Source organism: Mauremys mutica, chromosome 5, assembly GCF_020497125.1.
Source record: "Mauremys mutica isolate MM-2020 ecotype Southern chromosome 5, ASM2049712v1, whole genome shotgun sequence".
Lineage (NCBI taxonomy): Eukaryota > Metazoa > Chordata > Testudines > Geoemydidae > Mauremys > Mauremys mutica.
In genome coordinates, this window is record NC_059076.1 from 17,455,917 (window position 1) to 17,474,478 (window position 18,562).

General features: G+C 45.1%; 1 protein-coding gene across 4 annotated transcripts in view; it reads right to left on the bottom strand.

Moving 5' to 3' along the window:
- SLC4A4 (solute carrier family 4 member 4) overlaps positions 1-17,280 on the bottom strand; it is a 303,735-nt gene extending 286,455 nt beyond the window's left edge. For all 4 annotated transcript variants that reach the window (XM_045019895.1, XM_045019894.1, XM_045019896.1 and 1 more), the window contains exon 1: positions 16,577-17,280. In XM_045019895.1, coding sequence (XP_044875830.1) covers positions 16,577-16,605 — 29 coding nt within the window. In that variant the 5' untranslated portion in view covers positions 16,606-17,280. The remainder of the gene's footprint in view (positions 1-16,576) is intronic.
- Positions 17,281-18,562: the final 1,282 nt, after the last annotated feature.

The window sequence follows — 18,562 nt, forward strand, 5'->3', positions numbered from 1 at the left end:
CTGGAGATTTTTTAAAAATGCTTTGGAATTTCGTCTTCTGTAACGGAGCGCTGATAGAACAGATTTGCCTGCCCTTACAGCGATCACATCCGCATGGTCCATGCTGGAGCTCTTTTTGGATTTTGATTTCGGACTGCATCGCCACCCGTGCTGATCGGAGCTCCACGCTGGGCAAACAGGAAATGATATTCAAAAGTTCGCGGGGCTTTTCCTGTCTACCCGGCCACTGCATCCGAGTTCAGATTGCTGTCCAGAGCGGTCAGTGGTGCACTGTGGGATACCGCCCGGAGGCCAATACCATCAATTTGCGGCCACACTAACCCTAAACCGATATGGTAATACCGATATTAGCGCTACTCCTCTCGTTAGGGAGGAGTACAGAAACCGGTTTAAAGAGCCCTTTATATTGATATAAAGGGCCTCTTAGTGTGGACGGGTGTGGCGTTAAATTGGTTTAACGCTCCTAAAACCGGTTTAAACGCGTAGTGTAGACCAGGCCTCAGTCTGTCATATTTGTTGACCTTTAGGACACAGTGCAAAGCTTATCTATTATCCAAGCATTTTCTTGAATGTGGGAAAGAGTAAGGTGCATCTAGGAGAAAGACAGGGTTAGGCAGCAGAGCAACTAGTGATTGCTACTTCAGACATTAAATAGTTTGGCTTAAACTTAATGTAAGGGTGCCTAGAGGCTATGAGGATGGGCACAGGATAAATCAGTATAAACAAACAAGAGAGAAAATTGACTGGAGACTAGAATAGATTTAGGGAAGGAAGGTGGTCGCTCTGTCACAAGGAAATACTGCATCACGCAAAGAAAGATGGGAGGTGTTAACATTGTGGTCAGGTTTTTAAAGAGAGAAGTCATCTAAATAAACCAGTAAGTTAAGAGTAGATGAGAAAAGCAACTCAATACTGAAACCATTTACTGTCTCGAGTATTTCTGCTGGGAGTTCTTTCCGAGCAAGGCCTGCAGAACCTGTACGTGAAGGGGAAGGTCCCTGTTCCTTCTGCTAACTTATCATGGTGAGAGAAAAAAAGAAAAAAAATCCTGTATGTGAAGATTCTTTATGAGAGATCTTCTGCTAGCATGCTCATAACTGGGCTGCCTATCCACTCCTGCCTAAATAGCCCCTAAGGTCACATCACCCCCCACTTGGTCCTATTTTGGAATCTGCAGTGTACTTTCCCTACCCGAGTCTTGCTTTTTGGCCTTTGGCATCTAGTCTGAGGCTTTTTTCCACACACACCACTACTAGTTCCATCCCATAGCTATACACTTCCCTTGATCTCTTTGGCGAATTATGCAATGTTTATTTGCTGTTTGATCTTGACTGATTGTGTCATAGTAACAGAGGACTGTTTGTGATGGATATCATGTGAACCCTCTTCAATAGAGTACGTCTGTAAATCACGCTGGCTTCCTAGGTAATGTTATGCCCTCTGGAGCAATAAGCCTATTCAATAATATGCTATCTTCATTTTATACTGCAATTAGAGCAATTGAGCTCTGTTCATTGTAAGCTTGACACTGTGCTGATTGCCAGAAAACACAAGTTTATGTCACAACCTCCACAACCAGTTCCCCAAAAACATAAGCTTATCCATGATATTAAGGGCTTGTCTACATAAACATTTAGCTCATGGTAAGCTGGGGTGTAGATCTACCCGGCACTAGGATGCCACACACTGTGTCCATGCGGACCCTGCCGCTGGGCAGTAACAGTGCCCTAGTGTGCATTAACCTACTCCTCTTTTCAAGCAGGGTACATCAGAGTGCACTAGGGAACTGTTACTGGGCAGCAGCAGGCTAGTGTGGGGTACATTTACACCCCAGCTATGAGCCCATCAAATCTTATGAGTTAAGCAGAATTCACAGGGTCAGTACTTCAATTGTAAGCTCTTTGGGACAGGGACTCTCTTGCTGTTTGGAGTTTGTACAGAGCCTAGGACAAGAAGGTCCTGGTCCAAAAATGGGTCTCTGTAATAATAATTCCTAAGAATAGTATTGAGAAGCTGTGACATGCCAGTGCACAATCCAGACTAATGAGTAGCTGTGTCACACCTGCCTTGTGACCTGGGGTGCCCTTTACAATGCCTGGCTGCACTAGCCTTCAACCTGGCTGGCTCACAAACCACCTCCAGCATTCAGAGTAGCAGCCGTGTTAGTCTGTATCCGCAAAAAGAACAGGAGTACTTGTGGCACCTTAGAGACTAACAAATTTATTTTAGCATGAGCTTTCGTGAGCTACAGCTCACTTCTTCGGATGCATAGAATGGAACACCTCCAGCATGTAAGTCACTCCCAGCTATGTCTGTGAGCTGCTGCCAGACAACCACACCTGGGCTTTTACCAGCCTTAAAGATTACCACAGGTTGACCCAAACACACTTTCAGATTTCCCCTCAGAAATACATGTCCTGTACTGCCCAGTCCTCTCCTGGACATTACAAATATATTGAGTCCGTTACTCCTCTAAAGGAATAATAGACACACAACTTGTTACCTCAAATGCACTTACCCAGACACTTCAACTTAAACATGCTGGATTAGCTAAAACAGTAAAACAAGTGTATTAACTACAAAGAGAGATTTTAAGTGAGGACAAGTAATGAGGTTTAAAAAGTCAGAAATGGTTACAAGAAAAATAAAGATAAAACATTTACTAATGCCAAACAATCTATATTAGATAGAAGCAGAACTTCTCACCACGCATTTCCAGCAAGGTTACTGACCAAACTTTGGTCAGGACCAACCCTCCTCCCAAAGTCTAACAGCTCTGTCTTTTTGTCCTCTCAGGTGCAGAGAATGCGATGGGCGGGGAGAGAGAAAGGGTTGTCTGCCCCTTCTTTTTATAATCCTGTCCCCCCCTTTCAGAAGCATTTCCAGTTGGGAGCAAGGTGACAGGCAGTCTAGTAAACAAAGGAAACTCTATGCTGTTTTGTTGCTAAAATGTAGATTTTTTTGTCCCTGCCCCCTTCCTTACCAAAGAATGGACACTTAGCAGGTAACGGTCCCTCAGCCTTGTTGACACCTGACTGGGGCATCAGCTTGCCCTTTGTCTCTGAGAAACTGGTTTAGCCACTCCCCAGATATTCCCGGGAAGCATATTTCAGTCATGATTTCAATTTATGCTCATAACTTTATATATAAATATTGCTATGAGCATTTTGGCCATGATATTATAGATCAGCAAGTTATGAGTTTTTAAATGACAACCTCACAAGGCATACCTTGTACAAACATTATTACAGTAGGGTGTGAACACAAGGATATATTCCGTCCCTCTCCATCACGGTGCTGGTTGTGGCTTGGCCTTCTGTCCAGGTCACTGTAGTCCTCCCTTTCCAGCATATGAAAGTCCCACTGGATGATCTGTCTCAGGCAGTTTTCTGTTCCACTGCCCAGACTGTGCCACTTCCTCAGTGGCTGGTTTCAGCCCAAGGACCCTACAATCAGTGGCCCAAGGTCTGCACCATCCCAAACCTTGCCACTGTTTCCCTGGCCTGCTTCCTACTTTGCCTCTATCAGACTCCATCTCTACCCTCCTCTGGGTACATCCTTCCCTCCGGACCAGGATCCCAGGGCTTCTAGTCTCCCTTGGTTTCCTCCTTTCCCTCTCTAAGCCCATAGAGTGACCGCAGGCCTTCACACTGCAGCCCTTCCTTTTTCCCCCTCTTTTCGATTTGTTTTTTAAATGGCAAAGCAGACTTGTCTGAACAGTCCAGCGGTTCTCAAACTGTGGGTCTGGACCCCCTTTGAATGGCGTTGCCAAGGCTGGTGTTAGACTTACTGGGACCCTGGGCCAGAACCTGAGCCCAAGCCTGGCTTAGGCTTTGGTTTCAGCCCCGGGCAGCAGGGTTCAGGTTACAGGCCCCCCAGGCCTGGGTCTGAAGCCCTTGGGCTTTGGCTCCCCCACCCAGGGTGGCGGGGCTCGGGCAGGCTCTTTGGTCCCCCTCCTGGGGTCATGTATTAATTTTTGTTGTCAGAAGGGGGTCACGGTGCGATGACATTTGAGACCCCCCGGAATAGTCTATAGCCACTAACAACTATGGTTCCTCAACACTTAGCAGTTTATATCTTCTTGGTCTGTCCTGTCTCTTTCAGGTAATGTAACAGCCCCTTTTTAATAATACTCCATCTCCCTGATATTTGTACTAACAATTATATATTATATAGATTACTTTACGACGTTTGAATTCCTCAAAAAGCTTTTCCCTTTCTTCAGAGCCCTGACAGACCCATAACAGGAGATCGATTGTTTCTTCCACCTTATCTTTTACATTTTTCTTTACTAGGGTTTTGGATTCCTCTTTACTCAAGGGTATTTCTATGTCAACCCTTCCATTTCTTACAGCATTTGGAGCTGTTTTGTCCATCATTTCATTCCATGTTATCCCAATATGGGCTGGGATTCAAGCTGATGCTGCATGTATCCCCATCTGTACTAACTCTGTTATTAGAAATATAATTTTGTTGATTAAATCACATCTATATACTGAGACACCCTTTTTTATTGCCGTAAGGCCAGAGATTGAATCTGAGAAAAAAATGACCACTGCTGCTGGGCATACATCCCAGATCCAATTTAATGCTAGCATTACTGCTACTAGTTCAGTTCTCATGACAGTCACATAGTCAGATAATTCTTTTAGATGTAGTAATTCCCAATTTCAGTATGTAATATGCTGTCCCTACTCCTCCTGTTTTTTCTTTTTTGGACCCATCTGTATATCTTTGACCAAATCAACTCCACTTTTTAATCTATATACTGGTACACTTCATTTATTACCTATTGTCTCTTTTTTACCCTTAAGTTCATAAAACCTAAAACCACATTCCATCCATAACTAAATTTTCCCATGACTAAAAGTTTTGACTGTTCAGCTTTTCCTCGTCTTGCAATTCCTGCATCCACACTAACTCAAACGCTATAGAATCTTCACATTTACCCCAACTACATAATAGATCACGATTCTCTTCAATTAATTGCCTTTTTGTCTGGTGGAAAACAATCTTGGTTTTCATTATTACTTACCCCTCAGAAAGTTTCTGCTTTCTCATTGTCAGAACTTCTAACTACGTTGTCAGTCCCAACAAGACCTGGGATATGGTTATCTTAGTCTGAATTGCACCTAGACAGGCTTATGTGTAGTGCTGGGGGAGGAGTCAGTGATGAGGTACATGTAGGTACCAATGACATGGGGAAAGGGGTGTCCCCGGCGCCGGCGTGTGGCCCCAGGGTCGCACCACAGCCCCCAGCCTCTGGCACAAAGGGAACAACAGGCAGAATGGGGCCTGGGGGTGGAGCATGGGCTGGGGGACGTCAGGCTGTTTGGGAAGACAAAGCTTTCCCATGCCTATGATACCCGCCACCCATGCTCTATCCCTTTTATACAGTTTTCACAGGAATGCTCTCGCCCACATTTACCACTGCTTGTTTGCCCTTCACAAACAGCAGCTTACATACCCATACCATTGGCACTTATAACTAAAGCTAAGTTATTTGTAGTAAGTCACGGACAGGCCATGGGCAGTAAAGAAAAATTCACAGAAATCCGTGACCTATCCCTGACTTTTACTAAAAATATCCATGATAAAATGGGAAGGGGCTGGGCAGCTGCACCCGTGGGGGCTCAGAGTTTCAGGGTCCTCCTGCCTCCATGGGGAAGGGGAGCTGCTGGGGTTACCCTGCCCCATCCCCGTGACGGCCGGGGAGCTTGGGGGCCTGCTGCCTCAGGCGGTGGGGGTACCTCACAGCTCCCTGCCACTGTGGAAGGCGGTGGGACCCTGCAGCTCCCAGCCACTGGGGCTGAAGTCAGAGGTCGTTGGAAGCCACAGATCCTGTGACTTCCATGACAAAATCGCAGCCTTATTTATAACACCTTAAGGGAGACTATATGACCTGGCTCCTGAATATCTGACACCCTACTGTTACTTTCTCAGGTGGAGCCTCTCCTTAAATGTAATCCGCACAGCTGTTGATGGCCTGCTTGCTTTCTCCTCCTTCTTTCCCGATTAGTTGCTTGCTTGCTCACTAACCCTTCAGATCTTTTCCTATGCTTTTGGTTCTCTCATCACTGGTCAGCGCTAATGGCCCTCCACATATTACCCTCTTTATTTCAGTCAAATACTTCAGTAGCTGGCAACTTATTTTACCTTTCCCTAGCATTTTAGTTTTTAGCAATTTATCAGCTTGCTCTTTGTTTCTACATTCAACTAAAAGATCTGCATCTTGCAGCCTCCTAGCTCTTACCATATCCCCTAAGCTTGTTTTAATCCAGTCAGCTACTTTGACAGTGTTATCTCCTAATCTTATTTCTCTGGCTAGGGACTTTATCATCATCATCATTTTGGCGTATTTCCTTCCTCAGCTTTGGTTTTTTGCTGAGATCATCATCTGATTCTGCTCTTTCTCCGCCCACCCTCCTTCGTACACATTCTCCCCGTCTAATAGACTCTTCTTCAGTTTCCACAATGACTTCATTTGGGGTAAGAAAAATCCCCTCTCTCACCTACCCTAGACTCTCCTCCGGATGCAGCCTGTGACAGGGTTGATTGGCCCTTTTTCTCTACTCAGGCATTGTGTGCAGTGGACACCCTGTCACAGGGTGGAAGCTCTCAGAGGAGCGTACAGCTACCACAAGAAATGGCACATTTCCCTTGGAGTCCACCTGAACAAAACTGGTATCAAACAACACTAAGGCCAGGTCTACGCTAAAAAGTTAGGTTGACCCAGCCATGTCACTCAGGTATGTGAAAAATCCACCCCCGAGCAACACAGTTAAGCCAATCTAACCCCCAGTGTAGACAGGGCTAGGTTGATGGAAGAACCCCTCTTGTCACTGTGGTATCTACACTGAAGAGCTACATCTGTCCTGCTGTAGCAGTAAAAAGCCAGGTCTACACTACAGACCTATATTGGTATAACTACATCGCTCAGGGGTGTGAAAAATCCACACCCTTGAGCAATATAGTTATACGACTGAACCTCCTGTGTAGACAGTGCTATGTTGACAGGAAAGGGATTATAGACTCAGACTTTAAGGTCAAAAGGAACCATCATGATCATCTAGTCTGGCACCATGCACATTACAGGCCGCAGAACCTCACTCACCCACTCCTGAAATAGACCCCTAATCTCTGGCTGAGTTACTGAAGTCCTGAAATCATGATGTAATGACTTCAAATTACAGAGAATCCACCATTTACTCTAGTTTAAATCTGCAAGTGACCCATGCCCCACACTGCAGAGGAAGGCAAAAAAACCCAGGGTCTCTGCCAATCTGACTTGGGGGGAAATTCCTTCCTGACCTCAAATATGGCGATCAGTTCGACCCTGAGCATGTGGGCAAGGCCACCAGCCAGACACCAGGAAAGAGTTCTCTGTAATAACTCAGAGCCCTCCCCATCTAGTGTCCCACCACCAGCTGTTGGAGATATTTGCTGCTAGCAGTCACAGATCGCCTACATGCCATTGTAGGCAATCCCATCATACCATGCCCTCCATAAACTTATCAAGCTCCGTCTAGAAACCAGTTAGGTTTTTTGCCCCCACCGCTCCCCTTGGAAGGCTGTTCCAGAAGCTCTCCTGTCTGGATAGCAGCATCTTCACTAACGCTCTACAGTGGTGCTGTGCTGCTGCAGCACTGTATGTGAAGACAAGCCCTAAGTGTAGACACAGCCTGAGATGGGCACTATGGATCCCTTTTACCATCACTGAAATGCAGCCTCCTCCTGCGCAGCTGAAGGTGCTGTCCAGGGGAGAAGCCACAAGATTTCGTTCCTGGCCCTTGTGGGGATTAGATTCCAGAGCCTTTTACAAGGGTACTGCTGTTAACTCCGGGGGGCCCTGGCCACATTGTAACTCAGCTGGCTGCATTCCAGCTCTCTAAATTCTTCCCATTAAATCCCATAGAGAGCTCCTCTTCCAGCTCTGCGTAGTTTTGTTAGATACTGCCAAACAGCTTAAGCATTTCACCGCACACGTAGCTGCATTTTAGTGGTGGGCAGAGCACTCCGTGCGTTACCTACAGCACTTTCAGCTTTCTGGAGGAGATGTGCTCGTATAAGGGCAGTTGATTCAGGCAGCCACAAGCCACACAGGGAATAGATAGTGTTCAGTGTCTGTTTATTTCATGATCAGACCCTACAGAAGGTGTTAAGACAGTGCCCTCTGATCTCAGGGCTTCATACAGAGGTGTGCTTTTGGCCTCCTCATCACAACAGAGCTCCCCAGGGACCATTTCAGAAGATGTGCCTTGCAAAGTCCCTTTTACCAGCAGGGATTAAGCCACACACGTCTCCACACCACCACAACAGTCCCTAGTCTCAAGACCTGCGTATGAGTGTGTGCAGGCAGGTTGAAAATTAGGTCAGACAAGAGGACAGCCAAGCTATAGAGGGGTTTTGGAAAGGTGCTTCAGAGCTATAGGCTGCTTTTCTGCCTTCTGAATCAGTCTCTATGGTTGATTCCTATTGGGAACATGGGTACAAGATGACCCAAGTATTTTATCTCTTCCCTGTGACCTAACCTCAAACATCCAGCTAAACAACTTCTCCACATTCCAACTCAAATTTTCTGCTGGTGTCACTTGGCACAGCTCTATTCAAGTCAGTAGTGCTGTGCTAATTTACACTGGCAGAGAATTTGCACTTCTGGCTCTAATTGGTGCTTTGAAATTCTACAGCATCAAACTAAGGACTGGCACAATTCCAATGTCCTAATCATTGTCTATGGCACTCCTTGCAGCCCTCAATTCCCATTGCATTCAAGCAGCCATTTGACACTGCTGTCTTTCCTATGATAGAGCTGTTTCCTGTTGCTTGATTTACACTGGCCCTCCAAGCACAACAAAGAGATCCATCTACATAAGTGATTCAATCAGCTGTGCTTCATTCTAAGCCTCTAAACAGGGATCCAGAGACTCCTTGGCAAACACAATGTAGTGGGAAGGGAGCAGGTGAACTCAAAATGCTTCTGGGAAGGCAAGCAAGTCACCAAATAGGCAGACAGCTGTGCACACAAAGAACACCCCTGGTGTGCTGAGTGATATCCCCTCCCAGCAATTTCTGGTGGGAGGTTAGTGTCCAACCCAGGTGTCCGTGATTATTGTTTTGGGCTGGTCCAAATATTTTTCTCTTGCCATTCAGCACCATGGCCAGAGCATAAAGAAGAGAAGAAAGAGACACGTACAGGATTGCACAGACCTGAGAAGACAGAAAGGTGTCCATCTGTAACTGTACTGTAGACTCTTGGTTTTCAAATTGGGGGCATGATCAGGTTATCAGGAGGACCTGAGGAGTTAATTTTTTCTTGTTTCTTCAAAATAATGTTGATAAAGTAAGAATTCCTCTCACCAACAGAGTCTCCCATGTCAGCCCGTGCTGCTGCTACCAGGCTGGAAGAACAAGAAGGATGAAGAAACACCTGCCCAGCTCATGTCCCAACCAGGAGATGCTTGCAGGCCAAGGAGTAGTGGGTTGGTCTAGCTGGGATGGGCTCTTGGACCCCAGGCATCTGCAAAATTATTGTTTCTTAGAACAGGGCCACCCATGGGAAAAGAGTCTCTCAAGGGATGCACAGCAAAAAGAAAAAAAAACATTTGAGAACCTCTACTGGATCTATTTGGATGGATTCTCTCACCTCCTTCCTTGAACAGAAGCCTCAGCACATTAAAAAGTCAATGGAAAGATATCAATGGAAGTTGGATGGGGCTACATACTACATCAATCCAAGGTCAGAGTCAAGGTGGTTTGGGTGATGGTCATTGAGAATGTTTCTGTTTGATAGTCTGTGTGCAGGGATCAAGTGTTAAGATTAGTGCCAAAATAGTTTCTGTAACCTTAGCTTGCACTTTCCATGCTTTTATATATTTTGAGTTTTTAAGAAGGGGCTTAATATCCCCTCTTGAATTGCACATAGCAACCACCATCATTTAATAAAGTTATTTTAATTCCTAGGATTTTTAAAAGGATATTTTATTTTGAATGCTACTAAAAGTTGTCTTCAAGTGTAAATTGGATGTAATAGGCCCTACATAATCTATAGGCTCTGTATATACTATAGCCTCACTGCATTTTACAAACATTTGTCAACAAATCCATTTAATAACAAACATTGCAATGTAAATAGACAACTATTTGTCAATTCCAGTACATTAATTCTGTATTTTTAGTGCTGTAAGTTTGGTGAGAACATGCTACATTATTCATATATAACAAAGTGACTGAATCTCTGCTTTAAAGTACAAGTCTCACCCCAGCCTTAATGATGCAGCTCCTGTGATGCCTCCACAATGTAGCAAGGAAAGTTGATTGTGGGGTTAATTAAACAAAAAATAATAATAATCAGCATTTAGCTTGAAGCAGAAAAGTCATTTTGTGCATGTGCTCATGCATGCCCATTTTAAAGCCACTGACTGCTGAAAATTGATCCTTCCCCATAGTGTGGTGTTCCCTTTCTAATCCCGCCTACTCACATTTCCTTTTAGAAATCTTTCAGCCCTTACATATTAGCTAATCCTGGTGCCAACTACTGTAGCCATGCTATAATTTACAGCTGCAAGAGATACAAATATATTACTGGATAAAATTTTCATAGCCAATACTACTGTATGAACCTCCCTAACTTTACTCCTGCACACGCGCACACACACACACACACACCTGGGAATACGAGTCGTTGCTGTTCACACTTATCCCAGGTACCCATCAGTTTAGTAGAATGAATTTTGCAGCTGTAAACAAGGAGGCAATGTAACCTCCAGCAAGTTCTCCAAGAACCACAGCATGGGAACTACTGCTCTCATATATTGCTGGAATCATGCCATGTTTTGACACAGCATAAGTCTATGCATCAACTCTTCCAAATCAAATCTCTCAATGTTAGTCAGCAATGGCTGTTCTCATCTAAGGGTACGTCTACACTACGGGATTATTCCGAATTTACATAAACCGGTTTAGCAAAACAGATTGTATAAAATCGAGTGCGCGCGGCCACACTAAACACATTAAATCGGTGGTGTGCGTCCACGGTCCGAGGCTAGCGTCGATTTCTGGAGCGTTGCACTGTGGGTAGCTATTCCGTAGCTATCCCATAGTTCCCGCAGCCTCCCCCGCCCCTTGGAATTTCCGGGTTGAGATCCCAGTGCCTGATGGGGCAAAAATCATTGCCGCGGGTGGTACTGGGTAAATGTCGTCAGTCACTCCTTCCTCTGGGAAAGCAAGGGCAGACAAGCATTTTGCGCCTTTTTTCCCTGGATTGCCCTGGCAGATGCCATAGCATGGCAATCATGGAGCCTGTTTTGCCTTTTGTGACTGTCACCGTATGTGTACTAGATGCCGCTGACAGAGGCGATTCAGCAGCGCTACACAGCAGCATGCTTTTGCTTTTGCATGACAGCAGAGATGGTTACCAGCCATACTGTACCATCTACCATACCATAAATTGGTAATAAGATGATCATGGTTACCAGTCCTTTTGCACTGCACCATTTGCTGCTGTCATAAGTGCCCCTGGCTGAGATCAGCCAGGGGCGCAAAAGCCAAAATTGGGAATGACTCCCTGAGTCAATTCCTCCTTTTTGGTATCTAAAAATAGAATCAGTCCTGCCTAGAATATGGGCAAGTGTACTAGAGAACCACTGTATCATAGAACCAGAGAGCACAGCTGCTCTGTGTCAGATCCTGCAGAAATTATGAGCTGTATGCTATTCACAGGGGGTGCTCCTGCAACAACCCCACCTGTTGATTCCGTTCTTCCCCCAGCCTTCCTGGGCTACCGTAGCATTGTCCCCCCACTTGTGTGATGAAGTAATAAAGAATGCAGGAATAAGACACAGTGACTTGTTAGTGAGAAATGAGTGGAAGGCAGCCTCCAGCTGCTATGATAGTCCAGACAGGACATTAAGCAGTGTGGAGGAGAGGAGCCCAGCATCGCACTGCTAGTCCAGGGGCAATTGAATCTTTTCTTTACACATGAAGGGTGGGGGCTGATGGAGCTCAGCCCCCTGTTGCTATGATGAGGACGGTTACCAGCCATACTGCACCATCTACCAGGAAAAATTATGGCCAGGCGCCCTTGATCGACCTCACGGATGCTAGTCGGCATGGTTACCAGTCCTTTTGCACTGCCCCATGTGCCAATAGGCTGATGATGACGATGGGTATCAGTCTTATTGGACCATCAGCCACCCATGGCAGGGGGGGAGCAAGGATGTTGGTGTTGAGTGCTGCAGCATCGTGTCTATCTGCAGCATTCAGTAAAGATAGGGTGACATGTAAAAGAGTCAAGAGAGGATTGTTTTCCCTTTCACTTCTGGGGGTGGGTGGGGGGGTGCGTAAATTGCCGAGCTATGCCCTGACCCACTGCGGACATTGTGTTTGACCCTAGAAGCATTTGGAGCTTAGCCAAGAATGCAAATGCTTTTCGGAGACTGCAGGAACTGTGGGATAGCTTGAGTCCTCCAGTCCATGAGCGTCCATTTGATTCTTTGGCTTTCTGTTACGCTTGTCACGCAGCAGTGCGCTGAGTCCCTGCTATGGCGTCTGTCTGGAGATTTTTTAAAAATGATTTTGAATTTCGTCTTCTGTAACGGATCGCTGATAGAACAGATTTGCCTGCCCTTACAGCAATCACATCCGCATGGTCCATGCTGGAGCTCTTACTTTATTTTGATTTTTAACTGCATCGCCACACGTGCTGATCGGAGCTCCACGCTGGGCAAACAGGAAATATTCAAAAGTTCGCGGGGCTTTTCCTGTCTACCTGGCCACTGCATCCGAGTTCAGATTGCTGTCTAGAGCGGTCAGTGGTGCACTGTGGGATACCACCCGGAGGCCAATACCGTCGATCTGCGGCCACACTAACCCTAATCCGATATGGTAATGCCGATACTAGCGCTACTCCTCTCGTTAGGGAGGAGTACAGAAACCGGTTTAAAGAGCCCTTTATATCGATATAAAGGGCCTCTCAGTGTGGACGGGTGTGGCGTTAAATCGGTTTTACGCTCCTAAAACCGGTTTAAATGCCTAGTGTAGACCAGGCCTAAGACTCAGACTGTTTTGCATCACATCATCTGATAGTGATGTTGCTATCCATTTTTCCTTAACAGGCACTCACCTTTGGTATGCAGTTGAAATCAAGCACCAAAATATAGAGCTATTACTAAACATAAGGCATTACTAAACTTGATGCACTGTTATCTGAATTGTATTATTCTATAACATATGTGAGGACATGTCCAAAGTATGGAACCCATATCGCATTTAAACTCTTTATACTTCCATTCACTGCCATCTATAAATCCACACAGCTCTAGGCTCACCAGCAACCAATTTACATAGGGGAAGATTTTTTGTATGGGCCAGGCCTCCTGCTGACACAGGGAGGTATAAGTTTTAGCAATAAAAATCTAATCCTGCCAAGCCTAATATTGATTTCACTAAATGCACACAAATCAATGAAAAACTATTTCCATCAACAATAATCAAAATATATAGATAAGCAGTATTTTCCTTTGCCTAAGAACTTAGAGTTTGATTTAATGATATTTGCTCTGTATTTTTTGACACATGATGTTGACAGTGTGTTTTAATTGTTATCAAGCTTTACCAGTGGAATCTCAGTGTTGTTAAATAATTATGTGACTCGCCTTATGGTCTGACCCCACCCATATTTTCCCACAACTGTGAAAATTTAAAATCAATAAAAATTAAAAAATGCTTAAAGCCTATAATTTTGCATATCAGTGAAATTTTAAATGAGGAATTTAAAAAATGCTTAAAAACAAACATCAAGATTATAAAAAAAATTGAATTTGCCAAGCCGATATACAAATTTCATAGTACTTCACCTGCAAGATCTGCTGCACTGTTTGGGGTCCGGGGAGCAGAGGCGGGGTGGGGGAGAGAAGCAGGCAGCATTCTCAATACTACCTTCTATGCATGGAGATCAACTTTAATTTGCTCTAGGAGCTCCACAGAAGCCCTGCCAGTTGAGGATGTGCTAAATCAATCCACGTCCTAGCTAATGTTTTAATTTAGCCTCTTTAGTCAGCTGAGGGGATCTTAACCTGTCACCCCATTGTCCCACTAAACATATTATATTTAAATTCTCTTCCCATATTAAGCTATTTACACTGGAAGTTAGACATGCCCACTTCATCTACAACATTGTGGAAGACACAGAGATGTGGGTGGGTGTAGCCAAAGCTACTCATTTGGGGAGGAGGGGAAGGGATGTAGAGGGGAAAATGAGGAAATAAGTTAATGAGGAAATAAGAATTAGTGCCCTATTCTACTAAATCACATTCGTAAAGAAAAGGAACAAGCAGTATTCTTTCCCAGGAACACCCTCAGCATCAGAGGTGGCTGGTAAATTGCTGGCAGCTTGCTTTAAAAGGCAACAAGAGTAACAACTTACCCCATTTAATAATTCAGCTTCAGAAGCACAATTTATTAACCCTCTGGCTATCAGTAGCACCTTATGGCTTTTTTAAGGCTTTGCATGGACATGAATGTGATACTTCAACTGCTCAGAGTCAGGAATTTTTAATTAAACTGGAAATTCCACAGCTATCATAAGATGAAAGGCCCAGTCAGAACCTCTTCCAAGTGCCAAGGGAAAAATAGGTACAATAATGTTCTGGACTGCTTTTTCAGTGCAATGCATGTGAGGCAGTGGATGTGGTATATGGCTGTGCATGCATGCAATGCAGTGAACATGGGATAGGATAGTGCATGAGGTGCAATGGCTTATTTCCACATTAATGTAGCAAATGAAGTAGTGACACTTGCCCCATTCTTGTGCATGCTCGTCTTTCAGAAATGGCTTTAAAATCTGTTAAGTAAAAAGGCCAATTTTTTTTTTACCAATTCATTTTGCAATTTGATTTCACATCCCTGAAATTTACATTTTTCACAATATCGTTGGCATAATGAACATTCTTGGCAGTGACATATGCAAAAAAGCCTCTTGTATAAAAAGCCACACTCAGGGATAGTTTTAAAAAAAAAGCTGGAGAAGGTGCCAGTCACTGTTGCTTCCCCTGTGAAGCTACCCATTCTAGTTGATTCAGTATAGGGGTGGGAGATAATTCTATTCCCATCTCTGCCTGGACAGACCTTAATACTTTGTACTTATATAGCACTTCACAAACATGTAACTGGTCCTTATAACATCCCACTGTAGGTAACAGCTATCATCTCCTTTTTTAACTGATGGAGGGTCAGAGATGTGGTGACAACCCCAAGGTCAAAAAAGTCACTGTCACAACCAGGGTTACTGCCAAAGAACAAGATTTCCCAAGATTATTAGTGATTTAGGATGTCCAACGTGAGGAACCTGATTTTCAGAAAGTGCTGAGCACTTCCAGCCCCCTGTGAAAATCAGGCCCCTTTCAGGTGTCTCACTTGGGCACCTTAAGGCTGAGGTAACCAAAAATCACATCATTTAAAAAAAAATCTTGATCAAGACCACAACTGTTAGATCTCTACTGTTATTTAAAGAACTAGTTTTCTACAGTAATTCCTCAGTGTTGCTGTTGCAAGCTGTACTGTTTTCAGCCATTACTCTAGAATATTGTAGTGCCTTTCATAAGGACTAACCGCTGGACCACAGTGCCACCCAGTGGCCCCGTTCTAGGCCAAAATTTTCAAGAGTGGCTACTAATTCTGGGTACCTCAATTTTGGGTTCCTACCTTGCAACACCTGGGGCTGATGGTCAGAGCTGCAGAGCTGCTCCAGCTTCCACTGACTTCTATCAGAGGTGCAGGTATTCAGCACCTCTGACAATGACGCCCCCGCCATATCACAGTTCAACACCCCAAAATGGAGGCATCCAGGATTAGTAGCCATTTTTGAAAGTTTAGGCCATAGTCTCTCTTTTGGAGAGTGGCAAGAATTCTGTCCCCGGCACAGACACAAGAGAGAACTACCACGGCTTTCCCATGGGCTCCATCTTTAAGCACTCATCAAATGTAGGATTAATGTCATGTTCAGATCCTACCAACCATAACTAGTGAAGTGTGGCTGCTCCTACAGAGGGCACCATCAGCAACCTCCACGCAACAGCCTGGAAAGACAGAGAACCCTACAAGTCTCTCTACTTGACCTACTTGTTTCCCTTCTATAACTTGGAAGAAGGTGGAATTGACCTAGGAATAACGAACCAATACAAGGGATGTAGTGACATGCTTAAGGTCAATGGTAGGATTGCACCTGTAGTACCTGCGTGGGTGGTTTGGGGATTACTTCTCATACAGTCTACCACTTACTGGTGCAGAATCCAAGCTCCTGTTAAAAATAATTAAGTTTCTTGTCTTTATGCTTGTGAAGAAACCTAAGCGTGAACAGAAAACAGCACAACACTAGACAGCCTGAAACAATAGCGCTGAAGAGTGTGAACTACCCCTTTCATCTCAAAACAGTGTCACTCTGAACCCCTGGGGTAGCAATTTAGATGTCAGCAAGCTAGTTAACTACTGAAATGTCAGTAACATGTTTGTGTAATGGGGGATATTGTGTCAGGGAGGCTGAGGGGTGGAAAGTTGTGAGGTGGTGTGACTGTGCATTCACCTCTCGTGAGTGCTTTCTGTTGGCTGCATGCGATCCTGCACTTTCCTTTCCTGGTGCCCACCGTGTTCTCGTCAAGTGGGTCTTCACTGGCTTGGCCCTCTGGTTGAGTCTCACACAGTCAACATGCACGAACAAACAAACCCCTTCCAGGGTAACAAAAGTCCAACAGGGCCTATCACTGTGCCCATGTCGGTATCTTTAGCCCGGCCTTTGGGGTCAGTTCTCAGCCCTTTCTGGGCTTGCTTTAAGTCCATGTCTGTCCTGGTACAGAGCAGTGCCCCCTTTCTCCTGGAGACGCTAAGTCCTGAGCAGCTCTCACTGACCCCTTTAAGCCCTGCCCTTCACATGGGCCTCTAAACAAGCCTGATCCCCTTCTCGAGGCTTTGGCTACACACATGGGGGACTGGGACCAGCCCACTACCCCATGTCCTGACCCAGGGACCCTACAAATAGCAGCCTCATGCTGCTTCCTGCACAAATTGCTGTTATTCCCTGGGCCACTTCCCACGTATCCCCTTCCTCTTTGTTTAAACAGGGTTTCCCCCAGGCCTCCTTTCCTGGAGAGTTTCACAGTCTCTGTTTTGATTTCTCAGGGTCTCCTCTCAGGCCTCTGCCTAGAGAGCTTGTGACAGTCCTGTCCCTGCTTGAGCAAGCTTTCTCCCCAGTCTCGCTACCCGTGGAGTTTTACAGCTCCTTCTTCACCCTCCTAGTCTCAGCCAGCAACTAATCTGCTCAGGCCCTGCAGCTCCTTTTAACTGCACCTGCTGTACTCTGATTGGCTGCTTCCCTGCAGCCTTTCTAGGCAGGCCTGGAGGACCCACTTTCATTGCTCCTTTTCCTGGGGTAGGGCGTGGTAGGACCATCAGACCTCCAGCAGGGGGCCTCAAAGGGCGCGGTAGACAGGAGGGGAACATCACAGGTGGGGAACATTAATTCTGCCCCATCCCTCATGAAAAACAACATTGTCACCACTCCCAGGACACAAGGGGGGAAAGGAAGGAAGGAAGAGATGCATCCTTTTCTCTGGGCCACTGACGGCTTCTACAACTCAGTTATGCTGTCCGCAATTGAACATCAAAATAAATAAAAGAAGGGATATTTGCAGTAGGAGAATTAGTCCTTTTCATTTTTAATTTAATAGAAACCTCAATATTTTAAATTCTCTGAATCTGCCACGGAATTTCCAATTTGCTGGAGAATTTATCTTGCCTCAGAGCAGTCAGGGCCTTAACCAATGCTGCCAGAGTTAGAAGGGGGAAAACCCAGTAATTTTCAGAGGGTTGTATAACTGGACATTCTAATGCACGTGAGAAACACATGATACAAACCACCTCTCCAGCTCCAGGCTGTGGCACCTTCTATGCTTAGTAGCCTTGCTGGAGACCTGGGCATAATCTCAGCTTCTCACAAGCCAGGCCTGGAGTCAGCAAGAGTTTCTGTGCCAGTGCTGGTTGCTGATCCAGTTGGTCAGCCTGCACTGACTTACACTTACAAGTAAATCTTAGCTGTCAGGGCAACATGCAAAAACATTTCCGATAGCAGTGTGGATTTTAGGGTGATCTCTGCCACTGACTCACTGTGTGATCTTTGGCAAGTCGCCTAAGTTTAAGAGGTAACAGCCTGTGGTTTTGGAGCAGGAACACTTCTCCTCATTCTTTCTCAGAGAGGAAAGTTTGCTCTGAATTCAGCTGCTCCTCTCTCCAGTAAGCCCCTATACCAGGGGTCGGCAACCTTTCAGAAGTGCTGTGCCGAGTCTTCATTTATTCACTCTAATTTAAGGTTTCGTGTGCTGGTAATACATTTGAACGTTTTTAGAAGTTCTCATTTCTATAAGTCTATAATATATAACTAAACTATTGTTGTATGTAAAGTAAATAAGGTTTTTGAAAATGTTTAAGAAGCTTCATTGAAAATTAAATTAAAATGTAGAGCCCCCTGGACCGGTGTCCAGGACCCAGGCAGTGTGAGTGCCACTGAAAATCAGCT